The 17,895-nt window shown below is 52.5% G+C and overlaps 3 protein-coding genes and 1 long non-coding RNA gene across 7 annotated transcripts in view; 2 read left to right on the forward strand and 2 right to left on the reverse strand.

The window, feature by feature from the left end:
• Megf8 (multiple EGF like domains 8) overlaps positions 1-3,705 on the forward strand; it is a 50,889-nt gene extending 47,184 nt beyond the window's left edge. The window contains exon 41 of the mRNA XM_021166329.2: positions 814-3,705. Coding sequence (XP_021021988.1) covers positions 814-2,082 — 1,269 coding nt within the window. The 3' untranslated portion in view covers positions 2,083-3,705. The remainder of the gene's footprint in view (positions 1-813) is intronic.
• Positions 3,706-5,070: 1,365 nt separating this feature from the next.
• Positions 5,071-7,172, reverse strand: Cnfn (cornifelin). 2 transcript variants are annotated; one of them, XM_021168987.1, is made up of 5 exons: positions 7,113-7,172; positions 6,367-6,561; positions 5,817-5,927; positions 5,399-5,535; positions 5,075-5,292 (listed from the first exon to the last, which is right to left on the reverse strand). In XM_021168987.1, exons 2-5 carry the CDS (start codon positions 6,401-6,403, stop codon positions 5,203-5,205), a joined length of 375 nt encoding a protein of 124 aa, XP_021024646.1. In that variant the 5' UTR covers positions 6,404-6,561; positions 7,113-7,172; the 3' UTR covers positions 5,075-5,202. The 2 variants fall into 2 exon arrangements, with proteins under 2 accessions (XP_021024647.1, XP_021024646.1); XM_021168988.1 differs by lacking the exon at positions 6,367-6,561 and having other exon boundaries at positions 5,071-5,292.
• Positions 7,173-14,461: 7,289 nt separating this feature from the next.
• LOC110298161 overlaps positions 14,462-17,895 on the forward strand; it is an 8,998-nt gene continuing 5,564 nt past the window's right edge. The window contains exons 1-3 of the long non-coding RNA XR_002378353.2: positions 14,462-14,517; positions 15,646-15,768; positions 16,044-16,113. This is a non-coding gene — a long non-coding RNA (uncharacterized LOC110298161). The remainder of the gene's footprint in view (positions 14,518-15,645; positions 15,769-16,043; positions 16,114-17,895) is intronic.
• The window catches only part of Lipe (lipase E, hormone sensitive type), a 19,107-nt gene continuing 18,482 nt past the window's right edge, over positions 17,271-17,895 (reverse strand). For all 3 annotated transcript variants that reach the window (XM_021167212.2, XM_021167213.2, XM_029479277.1), the window contains exon 10: positions 17,271-17,802. In XM_021167212.2, coding sequence (XP_021022871.1) covers positions 17,590-17,802 — 213 coding nt within the window. In that variant the 3' untranslated portion in view covers positions 17,271-17,589. The remainder of the gene's footprint in view (positions 17,803-17,895) is intronic.

Consider the following 17,895-nt stretch of genomic DNA (forward strand, 5'->3'; position numbering starts at 1 on the left):
GCATGGCTCAGTGGTAGAGCCCCTGCCTAGAATTCCCCACTGAGGGGCTGGGGGCGTGGCTCAGTGGTAGAGCCCCTGCCTAGAATCCACCAGTGAGGGGCTGGGGGCGTGGCTCAGTGGTAGAGCCCCTGCCTAGAATCCCCCAGTGAGGGGCTGGGGGCGTGGCTCAGTGGTAGAGCTGTAAATCCTCCTATATTAGGATTACTGATATGTGTCACTATGCCCAGCAAAAAATGAAACAAAACAAAACACTCTCAATACTTTCAGACACAGCCATTGGCCTTTGCTAGAGTGGGCTGGCGGTCAGTACAGACCTCCTCCAACCCCTCTGTTGGCTGCCCCAAGTAGTGTTTATTTGGTTCTAATAATTATAGCAGTAATAACGAGCCATGTAATAACCACCATGACTAAGTGGTAGACATGGTGACCATGACTGAGGAAGGCCTCTGTAAAAAGGTGACACTTTGGGCTGAAGTGACAGTGTCAGGCAAGTGGACCTGTGGAGCCGCCTAGGCAGGGAGGAGGTGGGCAGGAGATGCTGACCACTCAAATGCTGAGCCACAGGATGTGAATATGATTTCAGTTCCCTGAGCAAACCTTGGTTCCTCTCAGTACAGAGGTTCAGTGAGGTCTGGTCAATGGCAGAGGGCCACACGTGAGGATGTACGGTCAGAACCTCATAGAAGTCTCATGGCTGAGAGCGCCACGCTGGGGTGCAGGTAGGGTGTGCTGGGCACAGTGCCATGACTGGCATTGAGGGTTGCTACACTGAGCTCAGCCCTGATGGCCAACTCCACTCCTGCCCTGTCACAGTGTGCTAAGTGCCGCGAGTCATTCCACGGGAGCCCGCTAGGTGGCCAGCAGTGTTACCGACTCATCTCTGTGGAACAAGAGTGCTGCCTGGACCCCACTTCCCAGACCAACTGCTTCCATGAGCCAAAGCGCCGGGCCCTGGGTCCTGGCCGCACCGTGCTGTTTGGCGTCCAACCCAAGTTCACCAATGTGGACATTCGCCTGACACTAGACGTGACCTTCGGCGCTGTGGACCTCTATGTCTCCACCTCCTATGACACTTTTGTGGTCCGAGTGGCCCCTGACACAGGCGTCCACACTGTGCACATCCAGCCACCTCCACCTCCCCCACCTCCCCCGCCTCCTGCTGATGGTGTACCTCGGGTGGCTGCGGACCTAGGAGGATTGGGGGCTGGAAGTGGGCCAGGATCTCCGGTGGAGCCACGGGTCCGGGAGGTGTGGCCACGGGGCCTGATTACCTACGTCACAGTGACGGAACCCTCGGCAGTGCTGGTGGTCCGCAGTGTGCGGGACAGGCTGGTGATCACCTATCCCCATGAGCACCACGCCCTCAAATCCAGCCGCTTCTACCTGCTGCTGCTGGGTGTAGGAGACCCCAACGGGCCTGGTGCCAACGGCTCGGCAGACTCACAGGGCCTGCTCTTCTTCCGGCAAGACCAGGCCCACATTGACCTGTTCGTCTTCTTCTCTGTCTTCTTTTCCTGCTTCTTCCTCTTCCTCTCACTCTGTGTGCTCCTCTGGAAGGCCAAGCAGGCTCTGGACCAGCGACAAGAGCAGCGCCGGCACCTGCAGGAGATGACCAAGATGGCCAGCCGCCCCTTTGCCAAGGTTACTGTCTGCTTCCCTCCAGACCCTGCAGGCCCAGCACCTGCGTGGAAGCCAGCTGGGCTCCCCCCTCCTGCCTTCCGCCGCTCTGAGCCTTTCCTAGCACCCCTGTTGCTGACAGGAGCCGGGGGTCCCTGGGGACCCATGGGAGGCGGGTGCTGCCCACCAGCCCTCCCTGCCACCACAGCTGGCCTACGAGCTGGACCCATCACCCTTGAGCCCACAGAAGATGGCATGGCTGGTGTGGCCACTCTGCTGCTCCAGCTGCCTGGGGGGCCTCATGCTCCCAATGGGGCCTGCCTTGGGTCAGCCCTCGTCACTCTGCGTCATCGGCTCCATGAGTACTGTGGGGGCAGCGGGGGTGCTGGAGGCAGTGGACACGGGGGTGGTGGAGGCCGGAAGGGACTGTTGAGTCAGGACAATCTCACTAGCATGTCCCTTTGACCTGTCAAGGGCCCTCTTCTACAGCTACCATGTTGCCTGATGGGGCCACTCTGAACTAGAGATCCCCTGGACAGTCTTCAGAAACTACTGGCTCCCTTTTCCCAGGGTTCCCCCTTTGTTCTGCATTTAGCAACTATTTATTACTTTGTGCCTAGCACAGTTGTGGGTACAGAGCAAAGCAGGAGGTGAGAGGAGGTTCCCTCATCTGGTGGGACTTGAGTTCTTGTAGAAGGAGACACGTGCCCACATGCACACACACATACACGCAGTGTGGCACTGAGGTAAAGTTGATGAAGCATTTGGAGGAACTGGGCTGAGAAAGGTGACAGGCAGAGGGAAGATCTTTGGGAAACAAATTCAAGAGTCGAGGGAACTGTAAGACTGAAGGGCCCGAGGCTGGAAGCGGTTTGTCTTATTACAAGAACCAGAAACCTGGCCACTGCAACCCAGATCAAGTGTAGGCTGAGCTGGGTTTTAGTCTCAGGGCAGTGGGCAGCGGTTGGACAATTCTGTGGTGGTAAATGAGGGGCTTCAGCTCTGGGGAGAAGAGTGGGCTGGTGGGCACAGAAGACGCAGCAGGTGGGTAACTGGGCAGGAGGAGGATGAGTGGCAGGATGTGACAGTGGTGCAGATGTTAGGGTAGGGAAGAGGACATATCCAGAATGACCACTTTATGTCCTGGGCTATGGGTGGACAGTGAGGTCGTTACTAATCTGGGGCAGGCTGGAGCTTGTGGGCTTCCAGGCGTGACTGCGGGTTCATACAGGAAGGATCGAGTGCCCTGGGGTGAGTTTAGCGCTGACAAAAGCAGGCAGCTACTGAGAGGACAGGACAGTGCAACCGCCCGCTGTAGGAGCAGCGAGCCGCTGCCAGGCTGGACCAGGGCCACCAGCAGAACCTGGAGATGTAGGCTTATTTAAAGGCAGCCTCAGAGGCAAATCCTTTGCCTGAGATGCCTCACATCTCGCCCTGGCAGGTGTGGGCTGGGAGACCCTGGAGGAGCCATCATTTGGCTTTTTCTCTGGAACTCTGCACAGAGACCACCCCCACCTGGATCTCCATTTTGGACTTAGGAGCTCTCTCCTCCCCCAGTCCTAGGCAGCTGCCTGAGCTTGGGACTCTTGCTTTCCCAAGACTCCCAACTTCTGGCCACTGTTTTGGTCCTGGGGTGGGGGTTGGACCCATCCTCTTCCCCTTGCTGCAGTTACCCCGGTCTGATGTGATCCTGCTAATGTGTGCATGTCAGCAGGGGTCACATCTCTATGATAGGAGGGCAACTGAGGCAAAGAATAAAGCGTGGAGAAGACTTGTGCATCTTAACTTCATCTGTGCAGGGGAGGGAGGGATGGGCTCTGGATGAGTGGAACATGTGTCTTTGTCCTGGCCCCACTTCCAAGATGTGTATCCCGAGCAGGGTTCCACAACAGGATCTCTCATTCCCCAGAAGAGAGATGGCGGGACAATGGGCAGGGACAGTCTTTGAGCCTTTCTTTGTCCCTGCCACAGTTTGGCTCAGGGAGGATCAGACAGTCTGTGTCCCAGTGATTGTCATTAGACAAGAACCCCCCCTGGGGCACAGAACACAGAAACCATTGTTTAAACCGGAGATATTGAGCACGGAGAACTGGTGGTGCTGGTGAGGGCAGAAGCTGCAGGGCCCTGGCAGCTGGGTGTGGATGAGCATCCTCTGAAGTAAACTCAGCATCAAAGACTTGGAATGCCAAAGCCTGGATGCAAGGGCAGATGCCAGCCTGAGATCGCTGGCCTCAGCCTCAACGTGCTGCAGATGCTCAACAGTGCACTTTCTATGTGAGCTTGGCCCCAACACAAGTCACTTGCTTCAGTGCATGGCCACGTGGCTATTGAGTGACATAGTATTTTCAGGCGGTACACTGGCCCCATAAGAGTTTTGCTTTTATGAGCTGATGGTGGCCCTATGAAATGTGAGCATAAACTTGGCTTTAAAAAAATTATGTGTGTGTGTATGTGTGCGTGAGTGTGCATGTGTGTGTGTGTGCTCGAGTGCATGTGGGTGGAGGATGTCAGACCCTCTCTAACTAGAGTTACAGGCAGTTGTGAGCTGCCGTGTGGGCTCTGTGTATCAAACTCCTCCCCAAGAGCAGCCAGAGCTCTTAACCACTGATCCATCTCTTATAGTTTGTTTATTTTACATATTAAGAATTGCTACCCTCAGAGGTGAAAACAGGCTTGAAAGGGTTTATAAACTCACTAAGATAACACAGAAATGGCAAGGTAAAGACTGGATCCCAGGAATTCTGAGACCCAAGCATGTTCTAGTTAGCTCCTTTTGCAGGAAATGCTGCCAGGAGAAGTCAGTGAGTTGAGTTGAGGAGGTGGTAATGAACTTCAGTATGATAAGCTAGCTGATGAGGGACTAGCCTTGGGGGGCCTTTTCCCAAAGGCCCATCTTGTCTCAAGGCCGATGGGAGAACAGGTTATGGGGAATCCAACTCCCTTTGGGCACTGCACATCTGTGGTATGTTCAAGCACAATACCCATACACATGAAATTAAAACTCTCTTTTATAGTGTCTGTAGATACTGACTGAGCAGGGGAGAGCATTGTTTGAAGAGTTTAACTTTTTTTCTTAATATTTTAAAAGTTTTATTTGAGGCAGAGTCTCAATATGCTGCCCAGGCTGCCCTCATACCATGCAGCCTGGGTCTCTTTTAAATTATCTGCCTCAGCATGCAGAGTGCAGGGTTTGCAGCAGGCTTGGGGATCTATCCGTAGACTGTCTGGGTTGGCTCATTTCAGGATGCGGACAGTACTTCAGATAGGCCATCTGCAGCCTCGGGGCTAATGGTTCTACTTTGTGAGGCGCTTCCAGGAAGTAATCTACACGGCCAGTCCTATTAAACCTGTCTTGTCTGATACACCGGAGCCGCCTTTCATGCATCCCATCCCCCCCAGCAAACCTCCCATTGCACCCAGAGTCCTTCCCCGCGACAATAAAAACTTGTAGGTGGGGTTGGTTTTCAGGTTTTTATTGTGGGTGTATTTTTTTGGCGATGGGACAGGGGCAGTGGGACAGGATTTCCAAGGAGTGGCCTCCCAGGGAGGCCAGGCAAGACCAAGGACCAAGGACCAAGACTGTCTTTACTCTCGAATCTTCAGTTCCCGCGCCATCTGACAGAGGGCGCAGGGCAGGCAAAAGGTGAGGGCAGCCCAGTCGTGCCCGACGGAGCCCTGGAGGGTGGGAAAGAGAGAAATTGAGAAAGGTCAGGAGCTTTGTTCTGGGGTTCCAGGTGAAGGTCCCCAGTCTCAACCCCTGTGGTCTGGGATTGGCGCGCACCTGGATGTGGTAGCGCTCCCTCATGCCGGTGCGCAGAGAGTGCAGACCTCCGGGCAGGTAGGGCGCACAGCAGCACTCCCCAAAGTCGTCGGAGATGCGGCAGGCGAGGCACAGCGGGGCGAAAGTGCCGCACAGACCTGGACAGGGCAGAACGGTCAGGTCCCGGGCCTGCTGTGTTTGCCCCCGAGGAGGGCACGTGCGGTGGCACGGAGGGGATGCGGGCTCCAGGAGGACAGTTATAGAGAAGGAAACGAAGACCCAAAGCGATCGGGCTCTGGGTGGGGTGGGTTAGTGGCTGGTTAGGGAGTGGGGTCACCGTGAGGAGGCTCAGGGTTGGATAATGGGATCCCAGGCAGAGTGAAGACTGCAGGAGTGTAGCGTGAGTTTCCCTCCCTCCCCATCTTCCTCGGATACTCACAGACGGGCATGTCGTTGCAACAGTCGGTGAGGCCCGTGTGCCAATCGCTGAGCTGTGTCTGGTAGCAGGTGTTGGCGCACTGAGGCTGACTAGTCACTGGATATGACATGGCTGTGGAAGTAAGAGAAGGGGGATCAACAGGCATCCTGGCAGGACCTTCTGAGCCGCGCCACCCCTGCCGCCCTTCCTTCTGCCGGGCAGTCTGGGCAGGCCACCTGGCCGCCCACTGGAGGAAACATCACTGTACCTCCTCCCCATTCCTATCTGTCACATTCGGTCATCAACACCCCTAGTCTGTCTCTGCTGCTGTTGCCAAACTACACATCTGGTTGAGCCAAAGTCAGGAGGGAAAGTGGGCACCACAGCTGGGCAGAGCCTGGACTTGGCTACACATACCACCACCTCCTCCTCCATGACTGGGCTCCAATATTTCCTGGGGCCTCTGGGGTAGAAGCAAGTGCCATTTGTTTTCGAAGCCATGGTGCCCAGGGGAGGGAGGCAGCCAGGTTCCTGGCACCTAGAGGGTTGCTGGTGCATTCAGTGACCCCACCTTTGCCTTTCACGTGGTCGTGCATCTCAAACTGCATCTTGCTGGCCCTGAGGAGGTGGCTGCTGTGTGAACGGCTGCAGGGGACGGCTACGGCAACAGCAATGTAGTCTGTCCAAGGGATGCTGGATACTAGGCAGGGGAGGGCAAGGGACTAGGGCACTGGGGGAGGCGAACTCTCAGGGGAGGGGGAGGGAGCTGAAGAGAAAGAGGCCAAGTTAACCTGTTTGCTGGGATGGGTAGGTGGGCGAACTACTCGCCCATCGTTTTAACAGCTGCCCGACAGACCCCAGAGGACCCTTCTTGGAGCAGAGGCAGAGTTGGAGAGAGACAAATCCTTGTCCAGCGAGAGCAAAGGCAGCCAGGTATGGCAGAGACAGATGGGAAAGAACTCTGAGCCAGGTGCTCGCAGAGACACTGTGAGACAGCCACAAGCGTGGAACATGGTACCTCTACAAGCTGATTTTACAGAGGGCTATAGGCTCAGAGACAGAAGAGAAATGCCTGATGATAGACCAGTCCAAACAGGCTCTGAGACTGGGTGCTGGGCCCCAGAATTTCTAAATCCAACTCCGTACCAGTCAGGTTGGAAAGGTGAGGCTGGGGAGATGAAGCATTGAGAAAGAATAAGATGATCCCAGTCAGTGACAGTCAGTCAGAGACAGTCAGGGAGCTGTGAGCCAGATAGGCAGAGAACCGAGCGGAGGTGCCTGCCGGAGAGCAGGGACTTAGGGAGGAGACGGTCCTACCTGCAGATCCACGTGAGGGGATAGAGATAGAGGTTCTTGGTGACAGCAGACACTAAGTTCTCAGTGTGAGGCCAGGAGCTGCTTATATGGGCCAGGCCACACAGCCCTGGGCGGGGCTCTGACAGAGATGCCAAGGGAGACTAGCCGGTCTGCCTGACCCTCTTCCCTTCCCCCTGGATTTTCCATCCTCCCTTTCCTCTCTGTTCCCCACACCCCACTTCCCCTCTTGTCTCATCTCTCAGGACTGAAGACCTGCGGCAGAGGTAGAAACAAGAGTGGGAAGAGAGAGAAACGGAGTCAGAGATGGAGAATGGACAGGAAGAAGGAGACTGGGGAAGAGGGAGCAGGGACCCAGGGCAGGGGAGATAGGGAAGATGGGTGACGGGAGATGGGAATTGAGAGGATGAAGACAGGTAGGCATAGATGTTGAGAGACAGAACTGCAAGATCTGGAGAGGCAGGGAGAGAGTGAGGGGTTAGGGAGGGATGCCTGGTGTGTTATTCAGAGTGGGAGCGGGTTCCTCCTCAGTGTACTGTTCAAGACCCGGAGACATGGGGTCAGTGGGGGACAGTCACGTGTTTTAGGGGGCGATTCATGTGAGGACCAAAGTAAATATTGCACCTCATCTCTGCTTCACATGGGAAGGGAGGGGGCTGGGGACTGACAAGAAACCTGGGGGTTGTGTCTGGTCCCAGTTAACACCTGAGTGCGATAGGAGCAGAGATGGGGAGGTCTGGAATGTGAATCTGAGGGAGGAGGTATGGGGCCTAGACTCCTGGGTCTGAAGGGGGAAAGCTGATACTGGAGTCTGAGAGAGGAGGCTGGGATCTGGAACCTGGGTCTGAGGGAAGAGTCTGGATCCATGAACGGAGGGAGGAGGGCTGGGGTCTGGACTCCTTCTGGATCTGAGGGAGGAGGGCTGGGGTTGGGGCTTATGAGTTTGAGGGAGAAGGGCTGAGCCTGGGCCTCTTAATCTAAAAGAGGGTCTAGACTCTGGTGACCCTAGTCTAGGCTGTGTGTTCCTAGAGAGCTAGATCCAAATTCCCAATGAATTCCTCAGGGATTAAGGGACTGGGTCTTGGGTACTTGATTCACCAAAGTTTCCCCTCAACAGGCCTGACAGGGTTGTAGGTGACTCAGTAAGGAAGCGGCATTAGAGTTGGGTGGGGTTCCTACCATGGGTGTCACCCCCAAAATATAGGAGGTACCAGAAAATCGGGGTGTCAACTCTAGGAGAGGTTGTGTCACCACGCCACAGTGTGTGGGGATGAGGGGACAACAAATGGATCACCTGCCAGCCTGGGATCCTGACGGCCTATGACCACAGCTTTCTCCACATATCCAACACTCTGTCTCCTGGCACCACCCAAATGGCCCCAGACATATGGTAGTGAGCATCATTTTGCTTGTGCGTGTCTGTCTTTTGGGGTGAGGCCTACATGCATGGGTGGCATTGCCCACTTCAGCTCTGAGTCCCCATCTACTTATCTTTGCATCTTTATTCCCCCCCCCCCGTTTTTGTTTTGTTTTGGAGACAGGCCCTCACGTCTCCAAGGCTGGCTTCTGACTCACTGTGTAACTGAGGATGGACTTGAACATTTTGCCTTCATCTCCAAGTACTGAGATCATACAAACAGAACTACAGAACCTGGCACTGGGGGTCCAACCCAGGGCCTTGTCTATGCAAGGCAAGCACTCGGCCCAGCGCAGCATCCCCAACTAGCTTCCTTCCTCCCATCTTTTTATTATTATTATTATTATTATTAATAATAATTTTTATTTTGAAGCTGGGTTTTACTCTGTATGTAGTTAGGCTGGCCTCAAACTTAGGGTGATCCTCCTGCCTCAGCCACCTGAGTTCTTGGATTGCAAGCATGAGCTGTCAGACCCCTCACTTCCTCTCCTCATCTTTGCAAGCCCATTTTGACAAGTGTGTGTTTGTGTCCTCATCTCTTGGTCTCCCTCCTCCCAGACCCCGTGCCTGGGTATCCTCATCCTGAGGTCTCTGTCTCACATCACTGTTTCTCTCCCCATCTCTGCCCTTATCCAGGCCTGCTCTCTAGGACATGGCCCCTTCCCCATACCACTCCTGAAAATGGACCGTAAATGACTCAGGACCAGTCATAACTGAGGGCCGTGGGCTCCTCAGATGACTCTCTGAGTCGTCCTTAGGTTGACTGACTGACGTATCCCGATTAGATACAGCCACGGGTGTAGGTGAAGAAACTGAGGCTGGGCAGTTGTGAGGTGGCTTGGCGTGGGGGAGGGGAAAGAGATCCAAGAACGGAGGGGATGAGGTCTGCGGAGCTGGGGAGGACTCATGACCCAGCCAGTAGGTGTTTGACCTTGTCCCCCTTCTGTGGTGGACAGATACATACAGTGTATGCATTAGTTCAGTTTTTAAATATTTAAGATATTTTCTGCGTACAGATTTTTTGGCCTACACGTATGTCTGTGCGCCAGGACTGTGCCTGGTGCTCACATAGGCCAGAAAAGAGTGTTAGAATCTCCCAAGTTTGGATCCTCAAAGACACTTGCATGTACACATGCACATACACAAAATGTACTCACACATTAAAATGAAGTCCAGGTTGTCCTTGAACTTGGAATCTTCCTGCCCTGGCATGAGGACTGGGATTATGGGTGTGCCCCACCACACCAGGTCCAACTGGAATTTCAGAGAGATGATGAATATGTTGTCAATATCCTTACACGAGAATATACTTCTACTAAAACAAAATCTAATTATTTATTGGAATTTCAGATTGCATTGGGCTTCTTGTATTTTATTCAGCATAACTGGAGCTCCTCCTTCAACAACAAAAACCAGTGGGGTTGTGGTACTGCATTCCCAGAACCTGGGTGTCCGGGTCCCAGGTTCCTCCTCCTCACCCTGAGAATGTGCCTGGCACCCAGCCCCCTACCCCCTCAGTACACCAGAGTCTGGGCTTCCCATCTCTGTCCGGAATTCAGGCATCCACATTTGAGCCCAGTTGCCCAACATGGGTTTCACAACTAAGACAGGTTATGCCATCCACAGCGCTGGTGGAACCAGTCTGGCTGAGAGGACAAGTGGTGGGGGCCCCCCTTTCTATCCTAAGCCTACTGCTTCCTTAAGGGCCAACCCAGCAGAACAGGAGGGACTCGGGGAACATTGGGTGTGTTACTTGCTGCCTGGTTTGGGTGTGTTGTATCTCTTTGTGTGGTTATGTGACTGTATGTGACATTATGTGGTTGTATGTGACATTGATAAAGAGGTTCTTTATAAAGGAATTCGTTAGGTATCCCAGGCATGCCTTAGACCCACTAGGTGTCCCACAGCCCTTGAACCCATTACATAGCATGAGCTGGTCTTCCTGCCTCAGCCTCCTAGGTTCTGGGACTATGTTCCTGTACTAGTTCTCTCTCTCTCTCTCTCTCTCTCTCTCTCTCTCTCTCTCTCTCTCTCTCTCTCTCTGTTTATCTATCTATCTATCTATCTATCTATCTATCTATCTATCTATCTATCTATCTATCTATCTATCTATCTATCTATCTATCTATTAATTATCTGTTTGTTAGAGGTTTTCAGGACAAAGTGTCACTACTTTAGTGTAAGCTGTTTAACTCTTTATTTTTTTTTTCTACAACAATCATTATTATTGGGCCAGTGAAATGGCTTAGACTGCTTGCTGCCAAGCCTAATGCACAGAATACACATGGTTGAAAGGAACTCCTATAAGTTGTCCTCTGACCTACCTCCACATGCTTGTTATGGCATGTGCACGTGTACACACACACACACACACACACACACACACACACACACAATTCGGAAAACACAGGGCAACTTTATGGAGTCAGTTTCTGAGGATGGACCCAGGGTCAACTGAGGTCAACTCAGGTCGCTAGGGTCACTCAGCAAGGCTCTTTAAGGGACCAGCAACCTCGCAGACCCTTCTTTGAGCACTGATCTGTCCATTGCCATTGTGGAGCACAACAGACGCGGTGATCTGAGACCTTGGCCTCGATGTCACGGCAGGGACAGTAGATAATTAGGCCTGAGGGAAAGGGGCTGGAAGAGAGAAGGTCATACAACCTTCACAGGATCATCCCAAGACCCTCCCTTGAGACTCCAGCCTCCAGTCCCTCTCGCCCTGGCTCTACGGAACCCAGAAATACGAATGCATTGAAAAGGCAGGCACCGAGGGAGGTGGACTTCCCGTGGTGCAGCTGCTTGTGAGTCAGATGCACGTGCACCCGTAGGTGACCCCAGTAAATGTATCTATTATTTTCCACATTGTTCCTGATAGGATCTCACCTCGGTTCATGTGCACCCTTTCTACCGGGCAGTACATAGATACTTTTCTCGAAAGTTATACAACAAACAGCCAGAACCAGACAGCATAAGGGAGATCTGGAATTTGCTGTACAGTCCAGGTTCATCTTGAATGTTCAGTCTTCTTGCTGTGGCAACGTGTCCAGCTATGATATATCTGCATTTACTGAGAAATAACCTTAGGTAATATACTCTTGAGTTAGGGAACCTGGGTTTTAACCCTAATTACTTATTTATTATGTTTTTAAAAATTCTTGTGTGTTTGTGTGCACAGGTATAGAGGCCAGGACAACTCGAGAGAGTGAGTTCTTTCCCTTTGCCTTGTGGGTCCTAGTGATCAAACACAGGTTGTCAGTCTCCCCTCCCCCCCACAGCCTCTGGCTATAAAAATTAGTCTCTTTGCTTCAGTTTTCCCAATCTAGAAGAATAATTGTTTCAAATAGCATTGCCAAGAGGTTCAAACAGGATGTTTGGGGTGCAAGGCTTGGAGCCGCACAAGGAAACACACACACACACACACACACACACACACACACACACACACACACACACACACACACACACACACACACACACACACACACACACACACAAACCCACTGTATTTATGGTAATGATGGGGCAGCTTTATGTGTCCAGCTTGTTGCTGTGGGTACAAGCCAGAACACAACCAAGTGTCTTGCTCATTCTCCCTCCAGGAGGCTTATCAGCAGCTGGTCATGTAATTGCACGACTGGGCTGTATGTTTCCCTTGCGTTGGGAGGAGATTTCTGTCAGTGCAGGTGATTCTGCGATTGTGGGGCTGTTTTTGTTTGTGCTCAGAGGTTATAGGTGCTCCGTGGGTGCTAGCTTAGTAAGACCACACCTAACTTGTTGAGGGCTGGCCTTTTGGTGTGATCTCGCTTGCATCTCTGATGAAGGCACCGGGAGTATGTCTGAAGCTGGAGACTTGAGAACACCTCTTTCAGTTCCTGAGGACTCTAGGAAGCTGAGAGCTCCCAAAATGAGCTCCAGTTTCTCTCTCTCTTTTTTTTTTTTTAAAGATTTATTTATTTATTATATGTAAGTACACTGTAACTGTCTTCAGACACTCCAGAAGAGGGCGCCAGATCTCGTTGCGGATGGTTGTGAGCCACCATGTGGTTGCTGAGATTTGAACTCTGGACCTTCGGAAGAGCAGTCGGGTGCTCTTACCCACTGAGCCATCTCACCAGCCCCCCAGTTTCTCTTTAGTGGGTTTGGTTGGCCCAGTGGTTTGTGGAGAGACAGGGTGAAAGGGCAGGTGGGTGGAGCTTAAGCATGATGGCGCCATTAGAGTAATGGCAGGGTGGGAAGAGCTTCTTGGACAGATGGACAAGTGTTCAAGTGTCTGGAGTGAAATCCACCAGAAAGTTCTTACCGTTCCCAGGAGTACCCTCCTGTGTCCAGAATGTGCGACAGCCACAGTTCTAAGTGATGGAGAAACAGAGACAGGGAGGGAGGGGGCCTGTGCCCAGTCCTCCCTGGGGCATGATCTACCCAGATTAAAGAACAGACGCTGCGGAAAGGCCCCTCCCAGCCTGGGTCACCCCCCCATGAATCATTTTCTTATCGTCCCTTACTGCTATAATGGCATAGTTGCCTCTTCCTAATCACTGTTTTTGACCCCAACTTGGCCCAACACCCACAGTAAGAAGGCTTGAACAAGGCTGAAACCGGGGAGGAAATACCCCGAAGTCTTCATCTCCGGTCCTGCCTCCCCTGAGCCCTGGGAGTCCTAGGCTCTAGCAACTGCTTACCACCTTCCAGAGTCTCGCTCTCAGGCCCCTCCCTTAGTTTACAGTCCATCTTTTCCTGCTCCTTCCTCCGCCTTGTTAATTAATCTCATCTTCTTTTGCGTTCTCTTTACACCTGTATCTTTTTCTTCCCACTTACATCTCTATCTTGATTGTCCTGCGCTGGATCTCAATTTTCTCACTTGTAAAATGGGGATAATAATAATAATAATGGCAACACTAATGATGCACCAATCGCTTAGAACTATGAGGAAAACACCGAATAATTATGTGAAATGCTTTAGTACAGAACCCAGGTCTCAGTAAATTCAAGGCAAGAGAACTGTTATTATTGTTTTATTATTTTTAATCTCTTCTTTGGTATCTTTGTTTTTCTTCTTTGCTTTCATGTTATTCTCAAGTCTCCTCCCCACACGGGCTCCTTCTGCAGGAAGCTCTGTCCCTGGCTTACTTGGCAGGGTCACAAGTAGAAATGACATCCAGACTAAGAGTTCCCCTCCCACCTCCCTTCTAGTACAGGCTCCACCTCAGACTCAGAAAACTTGCCTAGGGGCAAGCCATGACACAATCCCACAAATAGCCTCACAAAATTCTGAAACCCAGATCTGTCATCCAGAGGAGGTAAATCAGAGTGACTCACAGTGGCGTCCAAATACCTGGAACCCAATTTTTTAGATTTCTAATTCTTTGGACATAGTTAGGTTTCTTATTCTCAGACACAAAAACCCTGACGGCTAATCTCTCCCTTCTCAGGTACTAAGTGCCCCGATCTTTTAGGATCAAGGAGTGTGGCTTTCCCGCCCCTCGCCCCCCCACCCCCGACGCAAGGGCTGTTGGGAATGGATGGCTCAGCCCTGGAATCCTAAGCACTCTGGAGGCTAAGGTGAGTTCAAGGCCAGTCTGTGCAACTAAAAGAGTTGAGGTTCAGTGCCCGGTAGTAGAGACCTTGCCTGGCATACGAAAAGCCCTGGGTTCTATCCTCAATACTGGAAAAAGAGGGAGGAGAGGAAAGAAAGTAGAACGCTTGGAAACACCTCAGGTACCAGGGGCCCAAAGCTCTATTCTTGGCCATTCCAACCACGCCTTCAGCCGGCCTGGCTCTCTCCAGAGGACCTGACACTTCTTAGGGGTGCTTTCCTGAATGGGCGGGGCTGCAGTCCATGTAGGACAGCGATAGGCTCCCGGAGACGTCATTCTCCGTTAGTTTCAGCCAATCTGCCAATAGACAAGAAACCTGCCCCATTGGGATCGGTTCGGTTCGACTAAAAGCCGAAGGTACTCGAGAGGAAACCAGCTCTCCTGGTTGGTCCAGGTAAGTCCTTTCCAGAATGACCAGTATTGGGATTTTGCGTACAGCCTGGTGGGAAAACAGCCGGCCTTGTAGCGTAGGGGTGAGGGAGCTTAGTCAGGGCGCCACTGGACTAGCTGAGTTCAGGGATGTGCAACCTTAAAAATGTACCCATCGATTCTACCTTCCTTGCTTGTCCTGCACTTCCCTCCGTTCACTTCCTGCTGTCATGAATTCACTCACGATTCCCTCGTAATGTCATCCACTAACTCAGCGCTCACTCACTCACTCAACCACTCATTACTTAAACAAACATTTCCTGGGCTTTCTGGTGTGCCAGGCTTGATGCTGGGGACTGTGGTGATCAAGATGAGTCAGACCTGGGCGCTGCCCTTCAGGGAGCTCAGGTCAGAGGGGACGACAGGCATTGATGGTCAAGGGTGTGAAGGGGTGGGGGAGGCACAGGAATCGGGGTTGTCATGGTAGGAAAGAATTTCCAGAGGAGGGGCCACTCATTGGAGCTGGCTCTTGGAAGAGTGGTAGGTGGCACAGAGGTTGTGAGAGGGTTTCAGCCTGTGCAAAGGCAGGGAGACCTAGAGGTTCATGAATTGCCGTGCTTAGGTACTTCCAGAAATAGAAGACTCATGCTGTCCTCATAACCACAAGGGGAGCTGTAAGGCAGGAAGAGAATGAGGAGGTGGGCAGCAGCCAGACCTAGGAACTGAACTCTGTCTCCCTGTCTCTGTCTCTCTCACTCTGTGTGTGTGTGTGTGTGTGTGTGTGTGTGTGTATGTGTGTGTGTGTAAAATCATCGACGGTGTTAGTGCCAGGGATGCTAGTTAGCCTAGCTCTGACTGGGCTAGGTTAGAACAGGAACCAGAGCTGGAGATGCCATTAGACCAAGAGGTGGTTCTCTCCAGAGCCTAGGTAGAAATAGGGTGGAGCCTGGACCCGGGCAGAAGCTGAGACAAGTGGTAGAGGCAGGATGAGCGTTGGGTGGGCTAGGAGGACAAAGGGGTTTCTGAGACAAGGCTTGGGACTGCTGTTCATCCTAGGGGCATCCATACTTGATGAACTAGGAGCAGAATGGAGGTGTATTTAGTGCCTGGATACAACTCCTTTTGGGAATTCTAGGTTAAGTTTTTTTTTCAGGGTCTCCCTCTGGACCATAGTTTGGGGCCAGCCTGGACTACACAATGACCTTACTATTCACTATGTAGCCTAGAGTGGCCTCAGACTGATGGAAGTCCTGCTTGAACCTTCCACCTGTTATAGGTATGAGCCACCGTGCCTGTTTTTCTGTGTCAGGTTTTGATTTAGAAGTTACCTGGGTAAGCCCCCTTGAGGGAGGGGGTCCCCTGCTACCCTCTCCTTTTAGAAGCCAATTGTGCTTCTACATCTAGTCTCTCCCTTTCTGACACGATTAAAACCTGTTCCATCTTCTCTGCTCCCCACCCTGTCGAGGACCTGTCAATCATGTCTCGCCCTTTTTACTTCTGCAGACATGTGGTGCCCACAGGCTCAGTCCTTTATCCTTTACTCCCTTTCAGCCCAGCACCTTTGGATGCCAACCTCCCATGACTCTGGACGAGGTCTGTGACATCACATACGCGTTCATGGGTGAGGCTCTAGGATAGCTTTTCAATCTGTCACGGGCCACTCCTTCTGGAAACTTCCTCTCCAGCCTCTTCTCTCCTGCCTCACTTCCTCTCCGGCGGATCCTCAGGGCATTCCAGCACTGGCCCCTTATGCTCCATTCCTTTATGGGGGGCCATAAGCGTCAGGGCTTTATTCTGGCCCTCCTCAAATCCTGCCTTGATTATTCTTTCTAGAATCATCCTAGTGCTTTGGTTCCAGCTCCCACACCTCTCTCCAGTCTCCTGGGTGTTCCTCTAAAGTAGCTCAGATCACCTCTGAGCATCCCTGAATCCCAGTCTCATCACATGCCCTTGAGCCTCCTTCTAGGGACCAGGCTACCATGTACACTTGCTCCATTATAATCTAATCCCTACCTTAAGTGAGTCTTACTTCTGCAGGCTTACTGTTGGCTCTGGGATGCTCCAGCCCAGGCCTTGCCTTCACTTGTCCCCAAGCCTTCCTTGCCTCCTGGGTCTCAGTGCCTCACCAGTGCCTCAGCATGCTCTTCAATGCTCTGATCCTCACAAGGATCTTGGGAGCTCAATTATAATCCAGGCTCCTCCCCAACTCCCCACTTTACACGTGGCTTTCTGGTATGGAAGCCTGGATCACCGCTTACTGGCATGCTTCTCTGCCTAGCAAGTTTATACTCATTTTCAAAAATTTAAAAATGATGTGTATGCGTATTTTGAACATATGTGTCTGCTCACCACGTTTATACCTGGTGCTCTTGAAGGCCCTGGGACTGGAGTTACAGTTGTGAGCTCCCAGGTGGGTGCTGGGAATTGAACCTGGGTCCTCTTGAAGAGCAATTAGTGCTCTTAACCACTGAGCCATCTCTTCAGCTCTGTGCTCCTCTATTGAAGGTTAAGGTCATTCATCATTGCACCGACCTCTTGAACCTTGGACCAGCAGCTCCAAGGGCAGACTTTGGGTCTAAATCGTCTCGCTAAATCCAGGGTCTATCGGGGGCCAGGCTGGTGAGACTTTAATGACAATCAATCACAGGCAGGCAGAACTTGCATATTAGGTCGTTTTGTTTGTGAGCAAAGCTAGAGTCGGGGTCCATATAGTCTAATTTTCTCTTTCGCAGCAACTTTAGTTCAGTGCTGCCATCTGCTGGAAAAACACACTCCCTATTTTTAAAAGGCCTAGTTAAATAACTTTTATTTACAAAAGGCAAAACCGACTAGCCGTGGTCGGTCACAGCAGCAGAAGGCAGTGGTAGAGTGCAGATCCAGCTGTCTCAGTGACAGGTGTGTGTGTGTGTCCCTCCCCCAGGTTCAGCTTTTGGCCCCTGTCCCGCCCCACTTACTGTCTCAAGTTAAGGCACAGCCCACTCCCGCCCGCCCAGCCCGACCGAGGGGGCCTGGAGCCCATCTCGGAGCGCATTCATAACGGAAGCCCGCGCAGATGGGAGCAAGAGGTCTTTTAGTGCCGCCCCCCGCCGTCCCCAGCTCAGTTCAGCGGTGCAGCAGGCGGGGTGAGGATCAGCCGGATGCGCTGCACGCAGAACTCCGTGGCCTGCCGGGTCTCGCGACACAGGGCCGCCAGGCTTAGGAAGCCATGCGGCAGGTCTTCTACCACTTTCAGCGTCACGGGCTGGCCCAGGTCGCGCAGTCGCCGCGCGAACATGACCGAGTCATCCAGCATGGGGTCCAGAGCGCAAGCCTAGAAGAGAGTGGGGGTCAGGGTAGGAGGGAAGGAAAAGCACGTGGATACAGATGTGAAGGTTGACCGAGGCGGGGGTGGGGGTGGGTCGGG

Source organism: Mus caroli, chromosome 7 (assembly GCF_900094665.2).
Source record: "Mus caroli chromosome 7, CAROLI_EIJ_v1.1, whole genome shotgun sequence".
Lineage (NCBI taxonomy): Eukaryota > Metazoa > Chordata > Mammalia > Rodentia > Muridae > Mus > Mus caroli.